The sequence below is a fragment of the Sarcophilus harrisii genome, chromosome 1 (genome assembly GCF_902635505.1).
Source record: "Sarcophilus harrisii chromosome 1, mSarHar1.11, whole genome shotgun sequence".
NCBI lineage: Eukaryota > Metazoa > Chordata > Mammalia > Dasyuromorphia > Dasyuridae > Sarcophilus > Sarcophilus harrisii.
The window spans coordinates 481,342,653-481,369,569 of NC_045426.1; the positions used below are offsets into that span (position 1 = coordinate 481,342,653).

Genomic DNA, 26,917 nt, shown 5'->3' on the forward strand with positions numbered 1-26,917 from the left:
GTAAACAAATAATCATTAGTTGATTACTTAAAATAAGTTGAGAAAATGAGGGATTCAGAGAAATATGAGAAGATATATGGCCATAGTACAGAATGGAAAAAAGCAGAATGAAAACAGTATATACAGTGACTACAATAGTGTAAATAATAATACCACCAAAAAAAAAGGAGTCATAGATTGCAATATCATGAACTTAGAGCTGGAAGGGGCCTTGGAGCAATATATTCTGATCTGTTCATTTTGCAGATGAAAAAAAAAAAAACAAACCCAGTAAAGTTAAGTGACTTTATCATATTTGAATTGGATGAATAATGATGGACCTGGTGAACTGATAATGAAATATACCTTTCTGGTTTTACAGAGAGTAGAGATCTGGAATACAATACACTCTGAGAAATCTGTTCTGTGTAAATTGGCTTTACTTAAAGTTTTTTGAGGGGAATACAAGGAAGGTTTCAATAAGGAAGATAAGAATTCAGAAGAAATATCTATAGTGTAAAATATCTAAAGGGTAAAAGCAAACATTTAAAAAAAAGAAAAATGTTGACATTAATATAATGGGAATTTTAGAAGAGATTTTTCTTGGATTCCAATATGGAAAAGTATACCATAAGCCATGTTGGTGAAAACTACATATGGTAAGGAATATGTTGAGCTCATTAGAAACCACAAAATGATTTAGGAAACAATTGCTAATTATAAAGAATTTTTAGGTGATGGGAGATTTAGTTAGTGAATACAAGGATCTCAGAAATCCACCTTTCTGAGGAGATGCTGTCTCTTCAGATTACATGAGAAATCATATCAAATTGTAGGTAATAGTTCAAAATTTTAACTCAACAAAGAGAATGTAGTAGAAAAGCAATAAGCTGGATTTTCTACTAAGGGCAAACTTTGTGGCTAAGCAGCTTCGTCACCAATTAACCTATGGGAGAGAATATCACAAAACAAGAAAAATTAAAATAAAAAAATATTGAACATAAAGTTATAAGGTCTGTTTTCCATTCTCCTTTGTTATGCACTATTTTTGTGATCTTAGACAAGTCACTTATTTTCTCCATATAGGTTTCCTCATTCATAAACTAGAGCTAATACCTGTCCTCACATTATCATTATTATTAATAGTAATTTTGTTTTATGGGATACTTTATAGATTAAAAAGATTCTATATGTGTAGTGGAATGATAGACAGTACAAATATTACTTTTTCTGTTTTGTAGACAAGGAAACCAAAACTAATTTGATTTTCCCAAACTTTCATAAACTATAAAGCAATAGATAACTATAAGGAGCTATTAACTTTTTTGTAATTTTCATTTTAAAGATGAAGGTATTGGGTTAAGTGATCTCTCTAAGGTCCATTAGCATTACAGAAGGAGTAGAAATATGAAAATCTCTTGATTGCTGAAATAAAGAAAAAGAAGCAAGGCCTTGGAAATAATTTTATTATATTTACAACTTAGACTTGCTGTGTACACTAATTGCTATTGTATAGTTTACATATTTTACAGAATTAAAATAAAACTACCTTGTTTATTCCCTTCCTCTTCTTCCCACATTTGTCTTTACACAGACAGAAATTGACTGCTGTGTAGTGCAGACTTTCCATTTTGTTCATTCAACAGGAATGACAAAGTTAGGAATGGAAGCTTTAATTAATAATAGGACAAAAGGGATTTTTTACCCCTGCTTATTCTGAGTGTGTCCATATTACCTCAGTTTTGGAGTCTGCAGGAGGCATTTCAGAAAAGATTTTATACAAGTTAATGTTCAGGGTCAGTAGCATGGGCCTAACTTTATCCCATTTAAGTTTTGAAATAATTTGTTAAACATGGGGAGAAAAGTTCTTGTGAAGAAGAAAGAAATATTTTTCCAGGAATTTATTCTATTCCACACTTATACATTAATTGTTTTTTCTCCACTCCTTTAGCTGCTTTTGTTATTTTCAGTTTAATTTATAGGTAATATGAAATTATAAGGTGCAATTTAAATTCATCCATGTTGAATGATTTCCCTATATTATTCCATTCAAGGAAGCTTTACCTTTGATACATTCAGCAATAAAACTCCTTTTCCCAGATTATATTAAGCCTATCCTAACTACTTCAGTTGTTGAGAAAATCCTTGAAGAGGAAGTCTAGTCTCAAATGATCTCTTTAAGGAGGAGATTCACTATTTGATCTCCCTCTTTTGAAATGTAGTTTTCATGAACCAAATAAGACTGTTCAATATTCAAATTTGTTCTAAAGAACTCCTTTAGTGCAATTTCCTTTCTAGAGGTACAGTAATATAGCAGGTGAATATAGAATAGGGTAATTATTTGCTACAAAATTCAAGCATCAGGACAGAGCATTTTTATAACTTGTTGGGAAGACTTGAGGGTTTTAGGAACTCTGTTTTAGGAGTAAGTTTCTAGGCCTTGTGCTAAAGAACATACTGTATCTTTAACACACTTTTGGTGCTTGATTAAAAATCATGAAGAAGAAATCTTCACTCAGAGCGTTTGGCCAAACTCTCCATAACAGATGGAGCATGAACTTAGAGTGTTTAGCACTAAGCAAAAAGAGTATGATAATAGGTTTTAGGACAGTTAACTTTGATGATTATGGATTTGTCATTAATATTACTGAGAATATCATTAGTAAAGACCTCATGGTTGGAAGTACTGTACGGTACTGTGTTGTGTTACCCTACGTCGAGATGTCATTGGGGATCCCATGGTTTGGCAGACGTGAACATCTGGGTTTACTATTTGGGTCACTTGAATATCAGGGCCTACCATCCCACTGCCACTCATCCCAGTGCCCAAGCAACCACTGGTCATACTGCTGTTACTCATGGCAGTCATACCTGGACTTGGTACTATTCTTTCAGTGTAGATCACATTATGTGTGTTGGCTAACTCAGCCGGCACACAAATGTTTCCTTGCATAGCATAGGCGGGCGCCATCACTGTTTCTGTAACCAGGACATTAGGAACCAACTGAGGTTCAAAAATAATGGTAGTTGGTTGTACACACTGGTCAGAAGTGCTATATGACTCTGTCATTATAATGTCACCATGAATCATGGGATCCGGCATTGCCATTTCTGCCTGGAATCCCGCCTCTGTAAGAGACATTGCTGAAGACTCATTGACAATGTAATTTGTTCCAAGGAGGGGAAGGTCAGTAGTGATTGGGATCCAGGCCTGGTGAGGAGATGGAAATGGTTCAATTTCTGTGTCTAAGCAGATTTCAGCTAGAGTCCTAAACTTTGGACCCAAAGTTTCCAAGTAGCTATCATCCAGGTCATCTACGATCCAGCTGCAGCAGCCAATGGAGCCCACAGGAGACCCCATTCCTTCATGATCATAAATAAGGAGGCAGTCATTTGCAGGTCGACATTCATCTTCATCTGCATAAGCATATGCTTTCTAAAGGTAGAGGAAAGACAAGGAATTAAAACTGTTTCCCTTTCTTACCAAGCAATAGAAACATTGGTGTTTATGTGATTTCATTTATTTATTTATTTATTTTTGTGCAGCGGAATGATGGACTGAAAAACAGCTAAGATCTTTTTGTAAGGGGAAGTGGCTATCATGAGTGCATTATATTTGCAGGAACATTTAATGAGAATTAATGTTTGGAAATGATTTTAATGATAATTCTCATGTTCTACTTAGAGGCTGAATTCTGACTTTGGGGATTTGTCCCCTTGTATATCTGAAATAATGTGTTCAATATGTTTTCTGAGAAGCTTAAAATATTTGGTCTTTTCTTCCATGAAGAAATGAAATAGAGTCAATGGAATCTTGGCAAGAAATTTTAACTGCAAAATTCCAAGACTTTTATCATTATGTATAGGAATAAAATTACTTCCATGAGGTAAATCAGAAAGGGTTTGTCTAAATTCTAATATTAAAGAATAATTCCTATAGGTTTCTTGAGGCTTGTCTGCCTCAAGAGTATCCCTGGACTGATGTGGCAATGAGTTTTCTCATAGTGACAGGTAGCTGAGAGGAAATGACTCCTTGGCTCAGAGTACAAAGGATTTCTAGGAAGAGAAAGGGGGGCTGCATGGGAAAGTGAGAGGGTACCTAAGACAAAACTTGCTTCACTTAAATTTTTTCCTAGAGTTAATTGAATGTTTGGGGATAAGATTTTCAGAGAAGACAATGGCTATCATTATTTTATTATTATTATTATTTTTTTGCTGAGGCAATTGGGGTTAACTGACTTGCCCAGGGTCACTGAACAGCTAGGACGTGTTAAGTGTCTCATGCCAGATTTAAACTCGGGCAGTCCTGAATTCAGGACTGTTGCTCCATCCACTGCACCGCCTAACTGCCTCTGTATCATGAATTTTCTAAGCCATTATCATCTCTACTAGATTCAACAATAATATTTAGGAACATATTAAAAAGGGAGTCCTTGATTTTCTTCATTTTGGAAAACACTCATGAAAAAAGGATAAACCTCAGGGGTAACCCCCCCTTTTTTTAAACACACTCCTGGGGATTTTGTGCTAAATATAATTTCAAATATACTGTCAAACTATTGCTCAGTGATGGCATTCTCTGATGAATACTCAATAGTGCTGGCTGCTAAATCCATCTGTAATTGCTGGGTTTAGTGGATGTTATCAGCCAGAGTCCACAAGAGTATTCATGGTTGTAAATTGCATAGGCCATATTAATTCCTCCATTCCTTTTATCCATTCCCATGAATAATAAAACACTGAAGCAAATTGGAATGTGAGCTGAAATGAACTGCTAATTAAGTAGGTCAGACTAATTAAAAGAAACTCAGTATGAATTATTTGCTGTTTAATGATATGATATTAGGCTAATGTAATGATTGGCTGGGGTGAGAGTTGGGTTTCTCTTTACTAAGATCACAGAAATTTAATCTTTTCTTTTGGAAACAGCAATATGACATAGAAAGAATTTTAGACTAGGATTTTGGGGACTATAGTCTTTGCTGTGCTAATATCTAAGCATTTGAATTATACTAAAACACTTTAAAATCTTTAGGCTGGATTTTCCTTACCTATACAATAAAAAAGTTGAATTCCCCATTCTCTAAAATTGCATCTAGTTTTGTGATTCTTTGTATTTTCTCTAAATTTATATTTCTCAATACTTTTCAAACTATGAATTATCTTACTTTATCTCTGAAAATCTCTACTTACAAAGACAAACTGAGCAAGTATTTTATTTAAAAAAGATTTTTTTCTTCTTCCAGGAAATGGTTTACCAGCAGTGATGGAAAATCTGAATTTGGAATTAGTCAGATTTTAATTTTGTTTGTTTTCCTCTGGATATATGGTAAAAAGCTTCCAAAGTTAAAACTATCACTTTTTACTAGCAAGTATGCTCACCCACATCCCAGTTTTAACCAGAACAATAGGTTTTACAAAAGATGGCAGCAAAGAATTATGCAGCCAGCTTAACGTTGCAGCTTCCTGTTGACAAGGCAGGGTCTTCTTGATAAAAGCAAAGGTGCCCCAGACAACAGTCAAATTTATTAAAGATTTTCGAATGCAGTTTTGATTTTATCTTCCACCCTTAGGGGAATTGGGAAACATGCTACAAGGATTGAAAAAAGAGAGAATAAGTGACCTGATTAGATCTGAAGGAGTTTAAGAACACCTGAATGCCCATAGAACTTTGTCTAAAAGATTTCCTGCCCCCACTAGGTTGAACAAAGGCTTATCTACATACTGTTTTCTTTTGGTCCTTCAACTCTATAACTTATTTCTGTATTTCTTTTTGCTATCTCTTGCTCTCTCTGTCTTTATCTCTGTGGATATATCTATCTTTCTATCTCTCTTTGTCTCTCTTTCTTTCTTTTCCACTTCTTGCTCACTACATAACAACATATCAATTATTATAAATTAGTTCTGTGATTTTGTCAGAATTCCTTCTTGTATATTTATATCTTTAGGGATACTATTGTTAGTTATAATCTCAATGAAGTCATTTTCTTATGGATTTGCATGATTATATTGGACTAAAAATTCAAACCCTTTACTCCTTCCCCCAAATTCTGAGGGTTACTAAGTTTCCATTAAATATGCTTTGAATTTATTTTATTGATTGAGACTGAGCTTATCTCCCTATTCTATTGAATATTTGTTCAAGGCCAAGAAGGGCTAGTCCAAAAGAGAAGTAGTTTCATATAACATATGAAGTGTGTATTTGTTGAATTAATCCTTTGTAAATCTCTGTATTTCCCAGAAGTTAGACTTAGCAAAATCATGGTCAAAGAAATAATTTTCAGATTCAGTGAGTGAAAGGTTAACACTAATATTTAAAAAAAAAAATCCTTCACATGTTCTATCCAGACATAAGTATCTAGTTAAACTACTTGCTCTGGGGAAATAATAAGGATGATGATACTCTGAATTTATATGGAGTTCTTGTCTCCAGAGCTCCAAGCAGTATACATGCTTATTATCTTGTTTATACTCACAAAATAGATGAGGTGGGTCTGGGACTGCTATTTATCCCTTTTTTATGGACTGAGAAGATGAAGCTTAGGCATATTACCCCAAGGCAAACAGCTAGTTTTTTGTGGAATCTCCTGAGTCTGATTTCATCATTCTCATTCTTTCTCCTTCACTCTCCTTCCTGGAATGTACTGCTTTATTGTGTTCCAACACAAAATAAACACTGCATTTTGTATGCCCAAGTTCATAGTGAGATATCTATATGCTCTTATATGATTTTCTTCTTTCTAAAATATGCCATTGTGTCCCTCTGTTTTTTTTTTTTTTTTTGTTTTCCACTCCTTCCTTAATCTTAGTTTTCTTCCCTTTTTCCTTCCTAGCCCTGTTTTAATTGAAGATTCAAGCCTGTTCTTGCTTGTGAAAACCCCTTCTTAAGTTCTACTACAAGCTATCACTTTCCATCTTATGAAATTTTCTCCTCCTTTGGATTGATATATCATACTTATTCAGGGTACTTCTGGTCTTGCTCTACCAAGTGGGAGATGGGGAAAAAAGTAAAAAATTCCAAAATAGGATGGGTAGGAAAAAGACTATTGTAGCTATTGAAGTTAAAAGGAAGAAAAACTAGAAAGAGGATGAAATGGAATAATATTTAGTTTTTTAAAATTATCATGGCATCAAGATTTATTATAATACTTGAATAGAAATTAAAAACACAATCTTATAAATAAAAGTTTGGATTTATAGAGGGATTTAGGTATCAGTGGATAGAATACTGGGCCTGACATCAGAAAGTCCAACCTCAAATTCAGTCTCAACTTACTGACCATATGACTGTAAGCAAGTAACTTAACCTCAGTTAAACTTCACCTGTAAAATAGAAATAATGATAGCATCTACCTTCCAGGACTGTTGTGAGGATAAAATGAGATAATATTTATAAAGTACTTTGTAAACCTTAAAATGTTAAATGCACGCTATTATGATATATTTACACATATATATTTATATATACACATGTGTATACATGTATACCACATATATATTGTATGTATGCTCAGTGTGCATACACATATACGTCATGCATATACCCACACAATCCACAGTACATATATGTACATGTATACACATACATATATATACATATATATACACGCACATACGTGTGTGTGTGTGTGTGTGTGTGTGTGTGTGCGTGATTGTGATCTCCTTAAGAACAGGAATTTTTTTTTGCTTTCTTTGTATCCTTAGCATTAAGCATAGTGTTGATGTACAGTAGGTACAAATTCTAGGCTGACCAACTCTCTTGTTTGATTATCGTAATACTGGTATTAGCAGGGTTGGAGCACATTTCTAAACACTTTTTCCTTATTATAATGAGAATTTTGTTAAATTCCTACCATAGAGGGTATGATTTAAAACCTTGCTGTAATTCAAGCTGTGATGTCCTATTTAGTGAGGTGCTTTGTGACAGTTTTTTAAACTATATTATGAAACATAATTATCAGACTCACACCAAAAAGACCCCAGACCAAACAGAGCATATTGCCATTTATGAACTTTGATTCTGGTGTCTGTAAAGAGATTACCTCAGAGAAGTAGCTGTCCAAGAAAGCCATATTCACGCCTGTTTCTGCGTATTCCCTCAGTGTTCCTATGGCCGAGCCCCGTCTTCTCACTGCTCCTGAAAGTCCCCCAGCCCCAAGACTCAGTGCTGCTCCAACTCCTGTATTCAGCTCAACACCAGATACTCCAGAAGCACCTCCTTCAACAGTACCTCCGCCTGCATATGTGTTGGTATAGATTTCTGGAAAGAGTGCATTTTCATGTCATATGAATATATATAGTTGTAATGCTTCATCCTCTTAAATACATGGTCCTTTTCCTATTGACTGAAAAAGTTCTATCACATGGAAAAATTGAAAGGCAGGTAAAAACTAGGGGAAATGGTACAAAGCTGTGTGACCCTCTTTTTTCTTCAGTTTCTCTAAAAATGGGAATAATAATAGCAATTATCTTAACATTTTTATGATGAAGATCAAATGAGATAATATTTGTAAAGTACATATAATGCCTGACACATAAAAGGCAATATATAAATGCTAGCCATGATGATGATGATGACTTTGAAGTCCCCTCTTATTATTGAATTCAATGATCATGATGTTTCTTTTAGCTCCCAAATTATGATCTTATGTTTCTAATATCCCAAGTTTTCTCTGAGATCTCTGGACATAGAAACCAAATATGTTGCTAATTCATATGAGGATATCTAGATAATTTAGACTTCTATCTGCAAGCTAAAGTGATAATTTGCAGTAGAATGTAATGGAATAGTGGTACATCTAGGATATAGCTGTCACTTCTTTTTGTGGGCTGATTAAGCTATACTGCCTATTTGAGATTTTTTTTTAAATCTATAGAGATATTGACAAAAACAAGTAAAGACTGTGAGTATTTGAATGCTTTCTAAAAACTTCCACAGATTGTCTTTGCCCCGTACTGGAATGAGTGGTCTCCCTTCTACTAGTAATCTTAGTTAGAATAGTTCTCATGATTGTAGCCTATGGTTGATATGCTATGATAAATAGTAGTTTCCTCATTAGTTTAGTCAGGGCAACTTAATTTTTCAGGCTGCTTCTGTAATAGGTATGATTGTAGGGATTTCCTGATATGATAGAAGCATATGTCCCTGTAAATGGAGCCAAAGTACTTGTATGTTCCAACTCTATCTCTTAGGTTTAATCAAATAATTAATGCAAAGATATTAAATGCCTATTATGCACCTGGCACTGTGCTTAAAACTGAGTGTACAAAAAGAGGCAAAAGATCATCCCTGCCCTTAAGGACTTCATGGTGCAAATCCTGGTTCTTCCACTTGCTCTCTGTGTGATTTCAGAAAATTCATTTAAACTTCCTAGCTCTCAGTTTCCTCATTTATAAAATAATGAGTTTGGACTAGATGACCTCTGAAGTACTTGTACAACCCCTTAATTAAGGCTCCTACACTTCAAAAACAGTACAGAGTTTAACATCTACTAACCAGAGGATTCTAGACGATCCTGTGTGTTGGAGGCTGTTATTGGTACACATATATTGGAGACATCCTGAAAGAAACAAAATATTAGTTAATAAAATAAATACTGTGATACAATTTCTCTTTCTCTAAGGTTGTTTATTATTTTTTCTTCTTCTTCTGTTTTTTGGGAGTTGAAAAACTGCCAAGATGCCCCAAATGTTTCAGTTCTCCATTTCTACCTACATATATGTTGATGGCTTATATATGAAGGAAAGAAGATTGAAACTCACTCTGTCCTCTGGATGGGCTCCTTCTATTCCCCACGATTGCATCACTCCTTCTCCCCCCTCAGGCACAGGAGCAAATCGAGTTCCCAGGCCTGCTGGGGCCTTTCGTTTGCAGCAGCATATGAGCAGCAAGAGGGGCATTACTGAAGGGAAAATGGACAATTAATAAAACGTCTGTAAATTCCAGAGTTAAGCATTACTTTAAAAAAAAGTTTAGAGGGGAGGTAAAGTTGTAAAATGGTAATGCTTCTTCCCCCACATATGTATGCATACAGAATCATGGATAGAACTTTAAAATTTCAAACACTCAATCACGCAGTCAGCAAATGTTCCTTAAATATCTACTATGTCTCAGGTACCAAATATTGGGGACAAACAAATAATGAAACAATATCTGCTCTCAAGGATCTTAAATTCTACTTGGACTTGGGCAAGCCCTTTACTCTATTTGCCTCAGTTTTCTGATCTGTAAAATGAGTTGGAGAAGGAAATGGCAAAACATGCCAGTATCTTTGCCAAGAAAACTGCAAATGGAGTTACAAAAAAATTAACATAAGTGAAAAAATGACCAACAGTCCATAAGAATATGTAACATCCTGGAGGTCTTTCATATTTTCTTCTTAAGTCCTCTTTAGGTCAAATTTCTGGGGATAGAACTAAAAATTTCTAGGGGCCTGATTCTTGCTGTGAGAAATCATTTTATTGCTCACAATTAAAATGGTGTCAGAACCCAGAACTCTATAATAGTAATAGAGTTGTTTTCCAGGAAAAACAAGAATAGTAACAACATATAAAAACTCATATTTAGAACCCTTTACAAGTTATACTTGGCTATTCTAGTAGATCTGAAGATGCTTACAATACTTTTCACTAAGAAGGGAGCTGGTCAAAAAAAGTTGTTTCCTATGCTTAATAATAGAATATCAGTATTGTTTAAAGTAATCATTTAATTTATATTTTTTGACTTAGATATAATCAAAATATGTGATTATGCCACCCTCTGGTGGCAGGTTCAGAGAAAGAATTAAAGATCATTCAGTGTCAGAGCTAAATGCTGGAGATTATTCAAACCAACCCCTTTGTTTGAGAGACCAAGTGCTGTACTGAGATGTTAAGTCCAACATCCCTCATTGAAAAAGTAGAAAGGCCAGGACTAGAATCCACCACTTCTAACTTCTAATTCAGTGCTAACTTTCTTCAAATAATTCTCTCACAGAATCTCAACCCTACATGATTTTTTTTTTTAAATAAGGCAATTGGGATCAAGTGACTTGAACAGGGTCACACAGGTAGTATCAAGTGTCTGAAGCCAGATTTAAACTCAGTCCTTCTAATTCCAGGGCCAGTACTTTATCCATTGTGCCATGCTATGACTTTGGATCTCCTAGGCTGGATCCCAGCTAAGTGCTTCCAGACCTCCCTCATATATCTGCATGCTATCCAAGTACTGTGACTCTCTTCTATCATTCAGGACAGCCCTTCTGCTGGTCAGTCTTAGACCTTCTTAATCTTGCCACCTGCCTGTCCAGATTACCATCTATTAACCTGCTTTAATACTCCTCCAATTCACAAACCACTTAGTTTCAAATGTCTGACCTGTCTATTGGTCATTAAGTTCAGTGTTGATAACTATTTGCCAAGATATTTTTTGTTATCACAATAATATTATACATATATAGTTGTATATAACGGACACATGACACACAAATGCACATATCCATTTGTACATATATTTACACACACATACATATATATACATTATACATAAATAAATGGATAAACAAATATTATTTTTAAAACTGTCAAATGAACATGAGAAGGTAATCCAGTGGTTGTATTTTGGTTGTAGAAAATCCACTGAAAATAAGAGCTTAACCAAATACTTACATAGCAGTAATAAGAGACCTAAAACAATCAGACCAATCCCAGCTGGTCCAAGTCCCACATTGCCATCTCTGTCACCAGCCATAGTCCCATAATTGTCATCAGTAATTATAGTGATGCTAGGGCTCCCAGGGTAGATTCCAGTTGTGCTGTAGTAAGAGCACATGTGGTTGTCATCACATTCACAAGCTTCTAATTTTATATTTTGTGGCAATTCACAAGTTCTGTCAAAGGTGTCTTTCACTAAGATGGGAATTTGATAAAGTCCAAGTGATAACTCTTGCACAGCAGTGAGTATTGCGGAGGTAGCTTTTACAAAGGAAGAAAAGAAATGGAAGGTTAGTTTTACTTAATACAATCATCTAATCTTCAGTTAGAAGAGATGTCTGCAAGATACCTGTCTGGTCATACTTTTATTTCTCATAGAAGTGCACAACAACATTGTCTAGAAGTAAAAGGTGTTTTTTTTAATCCTTTATTCAAACATTTTCCCTTTAATTTAAACTCATTCCAATTACTGCTTGTTTTCTTAGGCTACATAACTCTTCTTTATTTTCTCAGCAAAGTTTGCTTAAAACATTGAATTACAAAATTATAGATTTTTAGTGGAAAGGGATCTTTGAGGTCTAGTCTAGTCCTCTTATTTTTATAGATAATGAAATTGAGATCCAGAGAGTTTAGCTGCTTTGCTCAGGGCCACATAGTAGGTGGTAGAGGAAGGATTTAGAATTTCTGGATTGGGATTAAATATCAATCCAAGGGAAATTAAAAAAAAAAACCAAGTACAATACCAAACTAGCAAAAACAGCCATTAATCCAAAATGCCAGATATGCATGTTATAAAAGAATTTTATGTTCATGGCTTTGCTATATAATGGGTTAAACCATGACTTTTAAAACATACTTTTAAAAGAATAAAAGATTTTGAGATGAGGTGTTATGGGAAGCAGTGGGGCATGGTAAAAAGAGAACTAGTTTTAGAATTCAGGGCACAAAGATCTAGATTTATCTAAATGTTGACCTTGAGTAAATAATTTCATTTCACAGTTTCCTTATCTGGCAAATGAGGAATTCAATGAAGATTATTGTTAAAAAACCTTCCAGGTCTATCATGTTGTGATACAATCTCTGCTCATATCACCTGCATTCATTTAAAACTAGCTAACTTCTAACTTGAGAATTAATTTTTTCTCTTACAAAGGGTTCTAATCCTTATTAATAAATCATTTGTATTTCTATTTCAAGTAAAATAATATCCTTAAGCTCCCCTATAAGTATTCTAAATGTGTGCAATATACTTTAACTCTTTAGAATGAACCAAAACTTTGAGAAAGGGATGACTACTTTTTAGATTTTTAGATTAAAGTGATATTAAGTTCGCATGTTGCTTACCATTAATTGATCTGATATCCCATAAATCAGCAGTCCCTGGTGGCTGATCCATGACGCAATATGTAAAGGGTGAGCCAAAGGAATCATCTTTTGTTGAAATAATAACGGATGGGGAAGCTACACAGATATGTCTACTGTCAGAAAAAATTCTGGGGCAGAAATCGTTGTCATCAGGAACTTCGACACATATTGTTCCTGTTGCAGTTTTTCCAATGCCATCTGAAACAACAGTGTTACAAATAATTCAGATAGGTAATACCCAGTGCCATGTCTTATGCCTGACTGGTTGTTGATACAAGAAGTGGGCTGAGCAGGTTCACCTTGGTAATGGATAATCCATTGAATTTTTTGGTTGGGAATGATTGAGGCTAAAGTTGTAATACTTAGGTAGAGATATTAGCAGCCACACAACTGACAGCTAATTGTTTTCAAAGGCAAGCAGAAAGTTATTTGGATTTCAGATAAAATTTTTTTTTCACTGCTATTTTCTCAATCTGTGAATTTTTACGTTTTACAAATCTATAATAATATTTGCAAACCAGGTCTGCTCTATTAAAAAAATTACTTACTTAGTAATTACTAATTACTTAATTACTTAGAGAAATCACATTTCCTGTGATAAGTAGGTAGAGGTGTTCTGATGTTTAGCGGCCTAGAAGTTGAAGCAATGACAAGCTACTGGGAAAAATTTTTGAATTTAAGCAAAATGAGTTAACAACTTAATGTTTTGTTGGGGACTGAGTATAAAATTATATAATTTTAGAACTTGATGTCTTTACAGATAAGGATTAAGGAGGTATAAATTATATATTAGACTTTAAAAAATGCCTTAAAGGATAAATTTAATTATTGTTTGATGCATTGTTCATTGTTTTCAGTTCAACTCAACAAGTATTTATGCACCATCTACCATGTGCAAGATAATGGGTCTTACTCCTTTCCTGCAGGGAATTAAAAATGAATGGGGGAATAAGGGGCTCAGACAAGTAAATTTTTTTTAAATGGAAGGTGACCATCTATTGAAATAGGAAATAATTGCTACTTCTAATTTAAAGGAATTAAATTAGTTATTCAAGCATTTGTTAAGTGCCTACTGTGTACCTTGCACTGTGCTAAATACTAGGGACCATTTTTGTCTGGAAAAGGGAGGGCTATTTTTCACAGAAAAGGTAGAATATAAACTGAATCTAAACTGAAATGTCAATTAATGTCAATTATTAATGGAGTTATTGATATAACATATGTAACATCATACATGAAAGTCATTCTTAGGTTAAAGATTACATAGAGAAGACCCCACACTTCTATCTAGGTACTGTAATAACTGATAGTTCATTATCTTAATTATACTCCATATACTTTAAGCTCATCATGGGGCTTGATACCACATAGAGCCCTTTCTGCTTGATCCTCATAATTTAGAGCCACTTCATATTTTCTAAGAAAAGTTTTAAAATTTTAATATCATTTAGTTTTACAGTTAAAGTTTCCTTGGTTTGAAAAAATAGGCATTAGTTCCAATGCAAGTATTTGTATTTAGAATTTTGAAATTGCTATGAAGACAAATTGGAAATAATGTTCTTACCTTCAACAGCTAGAATCTCAGCTGTATATATCCCATTGATAACATGTTTTGATTTTGGATCAAATTCTCTGGAAAATTGTATCTCTCCTGTCCTTGAGTCAACTTTTAACCAGCTGGCTGCATCGTGTCCCATGATATATCTGTTTTTGATTTTAAACAAAGCTTAGTATTGTGCTTTGATAAGTCACTATAAATTTCAAAAAGGTCTAATGTGATAAAATATACTGTAGATTTAGCAGATAGATTAGGCCCTCTTATCATACTGTCATATTTGCAATATGACAAAACCTATTCATGCTTTGGTAGCACACTAGTGATAACCTATAGTGTTTGAGGGTTTGCAAAAACCTTCACATATAAGGACTCTTCTCCTTTGATCCTTATAAGAATCCTGTGAAGGAAGTGGTGCAGATATAGCAACTCATTCTTACTATATGAGCAGAGAAACTGAGGTTTAGGGAATTTAAGTGATTTTTTTCTATGGTCACCTAGTTAGTAAATATTGGAAATAGTGTTCAAAAATTTTGCTTTTGCCATTTTGCTTCCTTGTTTTTTTCAAGACTCAGTTCAAGACTCAAGTACTACCTTTTTCAGAAGATCTCTCAGATCCCTCAAAGTGCTGATATCTGTCCTTTCCATTCTGGATATATTTTGTATGTAACTAGTCATTTTGTATGTAACTAGTCATTTATATTTAGTATGTAACTAGTCAATTTCTACCACATTGAAATGGGAATCTTTTAGGCAACAGATATGCCTTTTAGCCTTTCTGTATATCCCCAGTATTTAGTACAGTATCTGACTATGTACTTAACAATTTTGATTAATTGGTTGGTTGGTTGCAAAGAAGGACCTTCTCAATCAGGAAGGAGAGTGAAGGAAATTACAAAGGGTAAGAGGGAGCTATTTAAAGACAAAATACCTGTTTAGAATTCACCAAAGGACCTGACAAGGTACATCTACTATATGCTGATATTTTTTTACCCAGTTACTCTAGCTACTTCTTTGTCACTCTTTTTTAGAGATTTCTTCAAATTAGTTGTATTTGTGAAACATCTCTGTCCTAAGTCCTTCTCTCAGGAATTTCTTTTGACATGGGCTAAATGCTTAAATCAAAACCTTTGCCAAGTGTTTGTTTTAAATAATATGCTAAGGTACTTCTGCTTTTAGGGTCTTTTCAGTACTTATAGTGGACATTAGATTGGAAGATTAAAGACTCTAATGGAATAATGGGTTGGCTTCTTCAATTTCTAACAGCACATGATACCAGTTAAGATCCTCTCTCCTCCATCTTCATTCACCTCTAGGTCATAGGCTTAGATAATTTCCAGATTGGTGCTATTTAGAAATTATTCTCTGACAATTTCATGGAAGATTTCAAATGCTACAATAATCTCTCTTTTAAAAATCCATCTATCTATCTATCTATCTATCTATCTAATCTGTCTATCTATCCATCTGTCTGAGTGTCTGTCTGTCTGTCTGTCTGTCTATCCTATGTTCTGCATAAATAAATAATTAACCTAACAATGGTCTACCACACTGATTGATGGGCAAAAACTGGTTGTACCTGACATTTGTGGCTGCAATTCCAGTATCCAGATCAGTGGCTGTATATCTTCCAAGGACATAATTTAATAAGGCGTCTCCTCTTAACCCTTCTTGTACTCTGAAAGTCATAGAGTTTGGATTAAATATGGGTCCTTCTCTGACATTAATAACTTGTATTCTGATAGGGGTGGCCTGGATCCGGTAGTGAGAGGCAACGGAATGGTGAAATTCAGCTTTGTTTTTAACACCAATACTAAGTTGCATATTGGGCATCTGTTCATAATCCAACATCTGAAATGATAAAATGTGAGAAGTTTATTAGATATTGTCACAGATCTGCCACTAATTGTGTAATGAGGTCAACAGCCCATTCCTTAACCCCTCTGCTTTAGTGTTACTCATTTGCTAATGAGATTATTAAGTTCCCTTTGAACACATAAATTTTGTGATTTTTTGATTCTGTCCTGGAGCAGAAATAGTATTGTTTGAGGATAATGAGAATGTTTGATTTACAACCCATATATACAATCCATACAGACATTATCAAGAAACAAGTATTCTTGGAAATCCTGCTATGTGCTAGGTGATGAGCTGGTATGGGAGATATAAAACAATGCCTTTTCCTGCTTTTTATGGGTTTATTTTTCATCAACTAGGGGAAAACACCTGGAAGCTATGTAGACCAGGCACATATTCAACTCATTTGATTGGATAATAATGACAATACTATTGATAGAAATTCCTCACTGGAAATTTTAAACTAATGAAATCAAAGATCTCAGTTAAAAACAAAACAAAAGATAGAGGGAAAAAAGAAGAAAGAGAGAGAAGTTGTATTAGCTAATTTGTATATATTTCTAAGAGTATATGAGGTGTGTTTGGATTCCAATAAAGCTCTAAATACTTTTGTTTAGTCCTTTCAGGAGTATCTGGATCTTTGTGACCAGATGGATCTCTGTCCATGGGGCTTTCTTGGGAAAGATATTTCCTTCCAGTGTCAAATGGATTAAATGACTTGCTTAAGCTCACACAGCTACAAAGTTTCTGGGCCTGGAATGGAGGTCTTCTTCACTCTAACCCTAGTGCTTTATTCACCATACCACCTAGCTACACCATTTTAGATAAAACATCCTAAAGACAAAACATCTTAATCTGTACTATCTACTAAGGAAATAATTTCTTTGGTTTATTTTTTGATGAGTATTTCATTCTCCAAATTGCATTTTTAAAATAGGACTAGGACATTCTAGACAATTCCCCCCCAACTGCTTCTCTGTTGTCAAGGGAAAAAAAGTTTTATGAAAGAATCTAAAAAGTACCCCCAATTTTTCCTGGAGGGGAAAACATTTGAAACACACAGACATATATACAAATGTACACACATAATTTTCAGAATAAAGGAGAATAAGGTTTAATGTCAGTCAGTATGACATCCAAGTAAAAAAAAATGAAGGAAGAACTCAAAGTTCCAGGAAGACCTCCTGAAGACCTGTTGTCATTTCTTCCTATACAAAGTAAGCTCCTTGAGGCTCTTGATTTTGTCTTGGTATCTCTAATCCCTAGCAAAATAGATACTTAATAAGTGCTAGTGGATTGGTTGGTTTCATGAGTTTTCATCAAAAGTCACACTCAGAAAAGAATGGGTCACCTTCCAGGAGAAGTGGCTATGCAGATTCCCTGGACATAAGGAAGATGATACCATTTGACTAGATTTCATAGAACTATGAGGTCCTATGTAGCTGGAAAATGAATTTCAGAAGTCATCTGGTTCAATCTCTTTATGTTACAAATAAATCAAATAAGTCTACCAATGGGTTCACACAGTAGATATTCAAGTCAGGGTTTGAATATAGTTCTTTTAATTAAAACTCTAATATTCTTAACCTTCAAGAGTAATTGTGATCAGGTTAGAAACTTGAAATAAAGAATAAATAAGAAGCTGAGACAATTAGGAAATGCATATGTTTCAGAGAACTGGGGTAATTGATTTAAGCGGTTTCACACTGATAGTGTAACTACCAAGTGAGAAAATAGGAATGGAAAAGAGGTTAAAGAAGACTGAGCTGTTTGATCAACAGTTTTATTTCAGAGAACTAAAGATGCCAATTTGAAGATCGCTTTTAATGAATTTCCTAAGCAAAGATAATGGAATTCCTAAACAAAGATAAATAAGAAGCAAACAAAGCTTGTTTTTTTCAGCAGTACTAAGTAAGATACAAGTTCCCTCAAATTTGTGACATCATGAAATATTTTGGTTAAGTGCTTTTTCTATCAAGGTAAATTCTTCACAGGCATCATCAAAACATAATTGATCCCTCAGGAATTAGGTTGAACCCTTGTTTCATATTGTTTGGCAAACCAGTGCTTTCTCCTTAGACTTTAATTAAGTTTCCTTGAAGATTTTATAATTTTAATACCATCCTTTTTGCTTCCCGCAGGAATGCCTAGTCTAGTGAGAAGAGACCACTGTTATTATTACTTCACCTTTCTTTTTTCTCCTCCCCAAGGAAATGAGATTTTATTATATCATTTGTCAGTAAAAAAAAAATTTTTTTATTTCCATGTATTAAGCCAATAAAGCAGTAAGTTTCATACTCTGAATCAGGGTGGTAAAGGACCCCTCAGTCAAACATTTCTGAAAATGAGCTCACTAAGCTGTTATGTGGATTAATATTAAGCAAAGAATATTGAGTGGAATAGGTTTAATGTTTAAACATATGTTTATGTTTAATATTAAATAACTATTTTTTCATTATCCAGGGTCCCCCAAAGCCTTAGACCATACAGCTGGAGGTGATCTTAGAAGTCATCTAGACCAATTTTCTAATTTCAACAAATATTTATTAGTCATAGATTATATTCAAAATATTGTATTTCTATGTTGCCCTTAGGGAATTAAAAAAAAGTTCTGAGAAGCTAGACTATTGAATATTTTATTCTTTGTTGAATGGGGCCCCGAATAATAAAGATCCTTTAAGATATACAGTGTTTTGGAGGGGTCTTGTCTTGTGATTTTATTGGTTTAGGGAACTTCCAGTGAGTAGATCCCCTATTCGCATGAAGAAAGACATATGATCTGTACATTATAGGCATATAAAATATCTTGGGAAATTAAATGACTTGCCCAGAGTCACAAGTCAGTAAACATAGTTTGTCCTGATTCTTGAGACTTGTGCACTCTTCTGACTTCTACAATATATAATATATCTACTATTAAGAAAGATTATTTTAATAGAAAGGAGAACGTTCTCAAGACCCATACACCAAAGGACCATAGATTGCTAAATGAGAAGTCTAAGAAAGACTGACCACAACAGATCATAGGATCATATTTAAGCCTTTTGCTTTAACAGGATTAAGAGCAAACAGTGAAGAGATATTCCTATTTCTTTCCTCTTAAATTGTGCAAAAGCTTTTTAATGAGACCAATTTTCTCAGGACAGCCTTCTTTTGGAAACTAAGATATTAAATCAGCAGAAATAGAAATAAATGCATGTTATACATCTATATCTACATTCATAGAAACGGTGAGATCACATGATGAGAAGTAGTGCAATGTAGCTGTGCTGCATGAATTAAAAAGACTATGCTTTTTTCATCATTGTTATAGTTTTAAACATCAATGCTTTGTTAATTAATTTGTCTCTTAGAACTATTTAAAATTATTTTCTAATAAAAGCAACCTTTCAAGTCTCCTTCTATGTTGCTATCAAAATAATATTCTTAAAGAAACAATTTTAATCATATCATCTCTCTTTTCAAAATCTCTGATGGATGCCATTGCCTATGGTGATAAATTGACCAAAAAAATGCTTCCTGTGTGCAAAGCACAGTGCTTAACACTGTTGTTAAGCACAGTGTTAAACACTGGAATATAAATATAAAGACAAGAAAGTCATTGCTTCTTGGATTAACATTCAAGGACTTTCATAATATATTCCATAACTACCTTTAAGTCTTTTTTTCCAAGTGAGTCTGTGCCTTAGGCAGACTTTATTCCTTACCTCTTCTCCTGAATTCTTTCTCACTGCTGATGGTTCAAATATTAGACATTTCCATACCCACCCTATTTCCTACCATGAATCTTCCCCATACCATTCCAAACCTACAATATCTTTACCCTTTTAAAATTTGTAGCTTTTATTGGCCATACTTTTCTTTTGACAATTACTAAGTACTTAACTGCCTTGTGACTTTTATTGTATTAACATTTAAGTCTTGTATTTTTATCTAAGTTTTCGTATCATTTACTTTCTCTCCAAATAGACTTTAAGTTCTTTGAGGTTAGGGATCATGTATTAGACTTCTTTGTACCCCTCATAAGAACCCCAAAAGGGCTTTGCACATATTAGACTCAATAAATATGTTGATTTATTGAATAACTACTTTGTGCAGTAGCCTCTCACTTGATATTGAAACAGGAGTATATGACTTTTTTTCCCCCAGGAGTTTGTGCCAAATGAATATTTTCTGAAAATGGAATCTGGGATGAAGAAGAGGCAAAAAGAAAGGTAGTCCTTTGTTTTTGTGTGTTAAAGGAACAAAGGAGATAATTCAGCAAAATGTAATAAAAAAAACACCTTTCAAACCCATACAATACCTTAACAACTTTCAAAATTCCTTCATTGGTCCTTGGGTCTGTATGTACTTCAAACCAATTTCCATCATTTCCAGAGACAAAGAAAAAATCTGCCAACCAGTTGTCAGTATTTTCTTCGTCATGATCAATTGCTTGAAATCGTATCAGTTCTGAACTTAAACAGTTTTCTTCAATACTTGCTGAATACTAAAATGACAGAACTAACAGCATTACCATAAATTGAAATGTTTTCAAAAAGCAAAACCTGTTATAAGACATAATTTTCATTATCCTCATTCACATTTATACACTTGAAGATTTGTGAAATGCTTTTCTCAAAACAAGCTCATGGCGTAGATACAACTTATAAATAGTTTTAAGTTTTACAAAGTTTATTTTTCACAATAACTCTGTCAGGGAAATTATTATTATATTATTATGGCCATTTTTAGGACTATGAAATTCATAAATATTAATTGACTTTGTCTCAGACCTTTAACTAGCAATTTTGGCAACCAAAGCAAAAAACCTGAAACCTATCCTTAAAATTAGTGTTGAATTGTTTTAATATCATGGTATTTTTGGCAGTCTAGATCTCTTCTCAGAAAAATGCTTTAGCATATTGAATTACAAAGGAAACCAGTTAGGTAGAAATAAAGATATATATATATATATTTTTTTTTTCCTATCAAAAGTCATGGACCTCCTGAAATCTATCCACAAGGTTTTTGGAGGTATTTGAACCCCAGGTTAAGGACCATAGTATTTTTTTTTCTTATAACATGAGTAATGTGGAACTATGTTTTTTATGACTACATGTGTATAACATATTAAATGTCTTGTCTTTTCAATGATGAGAAGAGAGAGAATTTAGAACTCAAAATTTTAAAATCTAATGCTAAAAATTGTTTTTACATGTAATTGGGGAAAATAAAATAAAAAAATAATTTAAAAAACCTTGCTTTAGAGCTATTCTGTAGTTCATAGAATGAGGCAAATTCATTTGAGTGGAAGGGAGGATTTCATTACTACATTCTCAGATGGGTATTTTTAACATGACATCTGGTAGTTTCTATTATTCTTCCTTATTAATTGTTTCTATTCTGTTGGAATGCATGTAATAAAAACATGAATGTAATGTTTAAAATTGTGCAATATTTAAAAACTATTCTTGGAAGCTATTATTTGTATTTTCTAATTTTTAGTGGTAAATGGAGCAGAGTGACATCTGTCTTCCCCTAGTTATAACTCTGTTTTACCTATGATCATGCAATTCATAAATGTTGTAGCTGAGATTTGAATTCAGATTTCTTAAAACTATTCTACTATGATATAAAATAAAACAGGACAATCAAGTTTTTATAGGAAGTATTAATATAAGTAATTTTGGTTTCATTCAGTATGTGACAGTAAAATAGGAAATTGATTTTTTTCATGTGGCTTTGGACATGACCTTTTTTTTTTTTTTAACAGTCTAATCTCACAGCATTATTTAAGTGAATCTCTATTCCTGTGTTTTGAATGATGTTTTGAATATATTTGAAATTTAATAGTTTAATAATTGGTTGCATGAATTAATAAAAGTGACATTATAAAGCATTATTCACCAGAAAATTCCAAGAAATATTCAGAAAAAGTTTACAAGTGGCCTATCGTCAGAGTCAGGCTCAGAGATGACTAGAAAAACAGATATAATTTCTACTTGTAGATAACAGTATATATTCAAGAGCAAAACTTACTGAAGTTTGTTCTAATGTTGGGAAATTATCATTGACATCTATAATTTTGATTCTACAGTCACACTCTGAAGATAGCCCATCTGCAGCTCCATCCCGATCAGAGCCTCTGACAACAAGGTTGTAAGTACTGTGTTCCTAAAAGAAGATTGAATAAGAAGATTGGGTCACATATTATGTAATGATTAATCAATTAAGATCACTTCATCTTTCTTCTTATAGATCAAGGATAGATTTCAAAAAGGAAAAGGAATATAAACTTTATTCAAAGGATTTCCCTCCTCCCCCAATTTCCTTTCTATCATGGGGTAAGAAAAGTGATGAACACACTACATCATCTTTTTGTCTTTTCAAAATCAAGGTGGGGGGAATGAGAGAGAGAGAAAGAGAGAGAGAGAGAGAGAGAGAGAGAGAGAGAGAGAGAGAGAGAGAGAGAATCTAATTATTTGTAAAAAGTTTTACCTCTCTATCAAGATAATTTGTCATGGTGCGTATTTCTCCATTATATCTGTTCAGAATAAATAGTGGTGAACCTGCAGGCTCCTGAGATATTATCTTGTAAGCAATTTTAGAATTCAAATGATTTTCTTCATCTGCATCAGTAGCACTTAACTTTATCACCAATGTGTCTGGTAATGAAAAGAAAGTGGTTGAAAGTTTTCAATAGATTAGATTAATGTACAGAATTCATAGAAAACATAAATTATCTCCCTTATTTTATTATCATAATTTAATTACTTTAAAACTTGTCATTTTTTTCTCAAAGTGGCTTCTACAACTTCAGGTAATGAGGGCAGAAAGAAAGAGTACTAATTGAACAAGGATTTCATCCTAATCCTTTGTGAGGAAATTAATGAGAATTGTTTTTCTGCATCTGATTTTATCTATTACTTGACAGTTCGATAGCTTGTCTTTACAACTCCTAGAACATAGACATTTTTCATCCAGTTGGTTTTTTTCCCCATGTGGATAGTCATGCCAAACATTTTGAGTGATTATGGATCTCTTTTAAGAAACTCTGCAGTTATTTATTTCTAGATATAATTAGCACCCATGCATATGTCAGAATTATATAAAATTCCTAGAGAGACATAATAAAAATAATCTTGTTTGATGGTCAGCTGATTATTAAAATTTAATGAAACATGAAACACTAAGGTATTCATCAAAGGTGTTCATCTTCTTCATGGAAAAAATTTAGTCTAAGTTAAAGGGTTATCTCTTATGGATTTTCTACAAGATAATTCCTGAATAGCTTCCATTTCTACAGTTCCTGACAATTTTTGCAAGTATTTGCAAACATTTGATATATTTGGTCACATGTTTTTCAGATTCTTCATACAATGCAACCTTAATGACTTTGTGCCTATGTTTATGTTAATTATTGGCTCTGAATTCATTTATACTGATAAGCCCCAAATATTCACCATTTCTGGGCCTGGTTCTGCAAAACATCATTGAAGAAAATCATAAAACTTTACCAATGATGAATCTTATAAATTCATGCTATTTAATTTTACTTGAATTCTCACTATTCTTTGCTAATTTTTATTAATATATCAATACCCTATTAAATTTCTCAGTGTGTATTCTGAACATAGCCTATTATTTTCTTTTCCTTCCTCCCTCTTTCTTTCCTTCCTCCCTCCTTTCCTTCCTTCCTCTTTTCCTTCCTTCCTTCCTCCCTTCCTTCCTCCCTTCCTTCCTTCCTCTTTTCCTTCCTTCCTTCCTCCCTTCCTTCCTCCCTTCCTTCCTTCCTTCCGTCCTTCCTTCCTTCCTTTCTCCCTCCCTCTTCCTTCCCTCCTTCTTCCCTTCCTTCCTCCCTCTTTTCCTTCTTCCCTCCTTTCTTCCTTCCCTCCTTCCCTCCCTCCCTCTCTTCCTACCTACCTTCCTGCCTTCCTTCCTTCCTCCTTCCTTCCTTCCTTCTTCCTTCCCTCCCTTCCTCCCTCTTCCTTCCTTCCTTTCTTTTTTCTTTCTTTCTTTCTTTCTTTCTTTCTTTCTTTCTTTCTTTCTTTCTTTCTTTCTTTCTTTTCTTTTTGTCTTTCTTTCTCTTTCATTTTTCTTTCTTTCTTTCTCTTTCATTTTTCTTTCTTTCTTTCTTTCTTTCTTCTTTCTTTCTTTCTTTCTTTCTTTCTTTTCTTTCTTTCTTCCTTCCTTCCTTCCTTCTTCTCTTCCTTCCTTCTTTCCTTTCTTTCTTTCTTTCTTTCTTTCTTTCTTTCCTTTCTTTCTTTCTAGTTCTTTCTTTCTTTCTTGTCCTATGCACTCTTTACAACCTTCTTTCTTTACTTTTTCTTTTCCTTCTTTCCTTTTATTTCAGTTCTTGTGGGAAGCAGGTATCTCCAATTCTGTAGAATAGGAACACACTTTACAGAGGCCAGATTAAGCTTTTTTATGTTACTTAGTTAGCTTTACTTCTTCTATCAGCATCCTAATTAGTCAAGAACCTTCCAGGTTCAGTTCTCTTCTATAAAGATGAGTATATGTATCTGATCCAGTTATAAACTTAAAATGCTGCCATAGTAGCTCTTTCTTTATTTACTAACCTATTGATCTATCAAATAGTTTTTTCTAATTATACCATCTTTATGCTGACCCTCTCAAGTATAATATTCCTTTCTCCTTTATTGAAAAGATTTGGAGTATCTGATGTGAATTCCTTCAATTTCTCTTCTTCATACTTTAAAACTTCTCTTGTCTTTAACCATCTTCCCGTTTAATTTCACAAAACATTTGATTTCATACTCACAACATAGGTTTTTTTTGTACTACAATAATTCTGTATATGTCATGCCCCCTTACAAGTTGGTAAATTCTGTGAGGGAAGGAAACTTGTTTAATCTAAGCTTTGTTTCTCTGCTAGGACCTAGCATAGGTACTATACTCTCTAATTAAACTGATTTAATTCTCTTTCCTCTTAAAATTCTCTTGGAAATTTTGGAAATCTTATTATGTACTCCAGTGGTTTTAAATAACACTTCTAAATTTAAATCTCTAGCCCCAATCTTTTGTTTTCTACTGCGTATGGAACACCTCAATCTTAAAACTCCAGACACTTACACTCACCATCTTTTCTCACAAACTTGCTTTTCTGTCTGATTTCTATATTTTGTTTTTTCACTTTCATTTTTCTAACCATTGGTTATGAAACCCCAATGTCATCTTTCTCCCTCTTATCCTTAATATCCAACCAGGTTACCAAATGTTAATTAATTTTACTTATTTAATGGCTCACACATTCATCCCTTTTCCTCCCATATCTACTAAGGTTATCATTGCCCTCTAACTGGATTATTACAGTAACCCATCAAGTGATTTCCTAACCTTCATTCTCTCTTCACCCAAACCTATCTTATACATTATTATCTGTATAATTTGGCTTTGATTGTGCCAATCTCTTTTCTGTTAAGAAATTTTCTTGTTACAAAATGGTCCTCTAATATATACCAAACAGAGATAAAATTCTATCTACTACAGTAAACCTTTCCCAATCCCTTTTAATGCTAGTCATTCCCTCTGTTGATTATCTCCAACTTATCCTTTATGTGATTTGTTTGTACAGAGTAGTTTACATGCCATTTCCTTCATTAAACTCAAGCTTCTTCAGGACAAGAACTATCTTTTATCCTACTATCTATCTGTAACCTTTACCATAGCATCTAGGACACAATAGGGGGTCCTTGTATTGTCATTCAGAACCCTTCATAACTTTGTCACAAACTACCTTTTATATTCTTCCCTCATATTTCTATTTATTTTATTTTTTTATAATATATGTAATATAGGTATAAAATATATTATATTTCAGTCAAACTTGACCATTTATCTTTTTAACAATACAAATCACTTAATCTTCATTTCATACTTTTCTTCACACTGTTCCATTTTTCAGGTCTGTCCTTTCTCACCATGTCTGTTTTTGCTTCTTTTAAGGTACAACTCAAATAATACTTCCTTAAGAAAACTCTTGATCCACTCAGTTAAAAATGGTATCTCACACATTGGCCTCTATCTGTCTGTCTGTCTGTCTATCTATCTATATCTTATGTACTTATGTTGTATTTTATGCTATTGTAATTTGTGTTTATGTCTAGTTTCACCTAACAGAATACAATAAAATAGCTAGCTCATCTTTATAAAGCACTTAGTTTGTGTAATACCTTTTTCATTACATATCTTGTAAGATAGACAGCTCAAGAAGCAATATCTTTACTTTTCAGATAAACTGTCTCAAAGAGGTTATGTAACTTGCTCAATCACAGTATTAAGTGTAGGGCAATCTTAGATCTTTTGATTCAAGTAGAGCCTTTGTCACTATCTCAAAGTCAGTCATATGTTATTGATTTCTTTATGAACGTGATAGTCATTTACTAAACACCTGATGAATTGGATTTCTTTGAAGAATATTTCTGTGAGATAAACAGAGCAAATATCGTTATCCCCATTTTACAGAGA

General features: G+C 33.6%; 1 protein-coding gene across 1 annotated transcript in view; it reads right to left on the minus strand.

Moving 5' to 3' along the window:
• Positions 1–1,434: 1,434 nt before the first annotated feature.
• The window catches only part of DSG4 (desmoglein 4), a 34,311-nt gene continuing 8,828 nt past the window's right edge, over positions 1,435–26,917 (minus strand). The window contains exons 5-15 of the mRNA XM_003759820.2: positions 22,928–23,094; positions 22,469–22,603; positions 20,751–20,936; positions 16,170–16,441; positions 14,600–14,739; positions 13,015–13,233; positions 11,626–11,931; positions 9,742–9,881; positions 9,476–9,539; positions 8,022–8,239; positions 1,435–3,415 (exon numbers count right to left, since the gene is read on the minus strand). Of these exons, the coding sequence (XP_003759868.1) occupies positions 2,651–3,415; positions 8,022–8,239; positions 9,476–9,539; positions 9,742–9,881; positions 11,626–11,931; positions 13,015–13,233; positions 14,600–14,739; positions 16,170–16,441; positions 20,751–20,936; positions 22,469–22,603; positions 22,928–23,094 (2,612 nt within the window). The 3' untranslated portion in view covers positions 1,435–2,650. The remainder of the gene's footprint in view (positions 3,416–8,021; positions 8,240–9,475; positions 9,540–9,741; positions 9,882–11,625; positions 11,932–13,014; positions 13,234–14,599; positions 14,740–16,169; positions 16,442–20,750; positions 20,937–22,468; positions 22,604–22,927; positions 23,095–26,917) is intronic.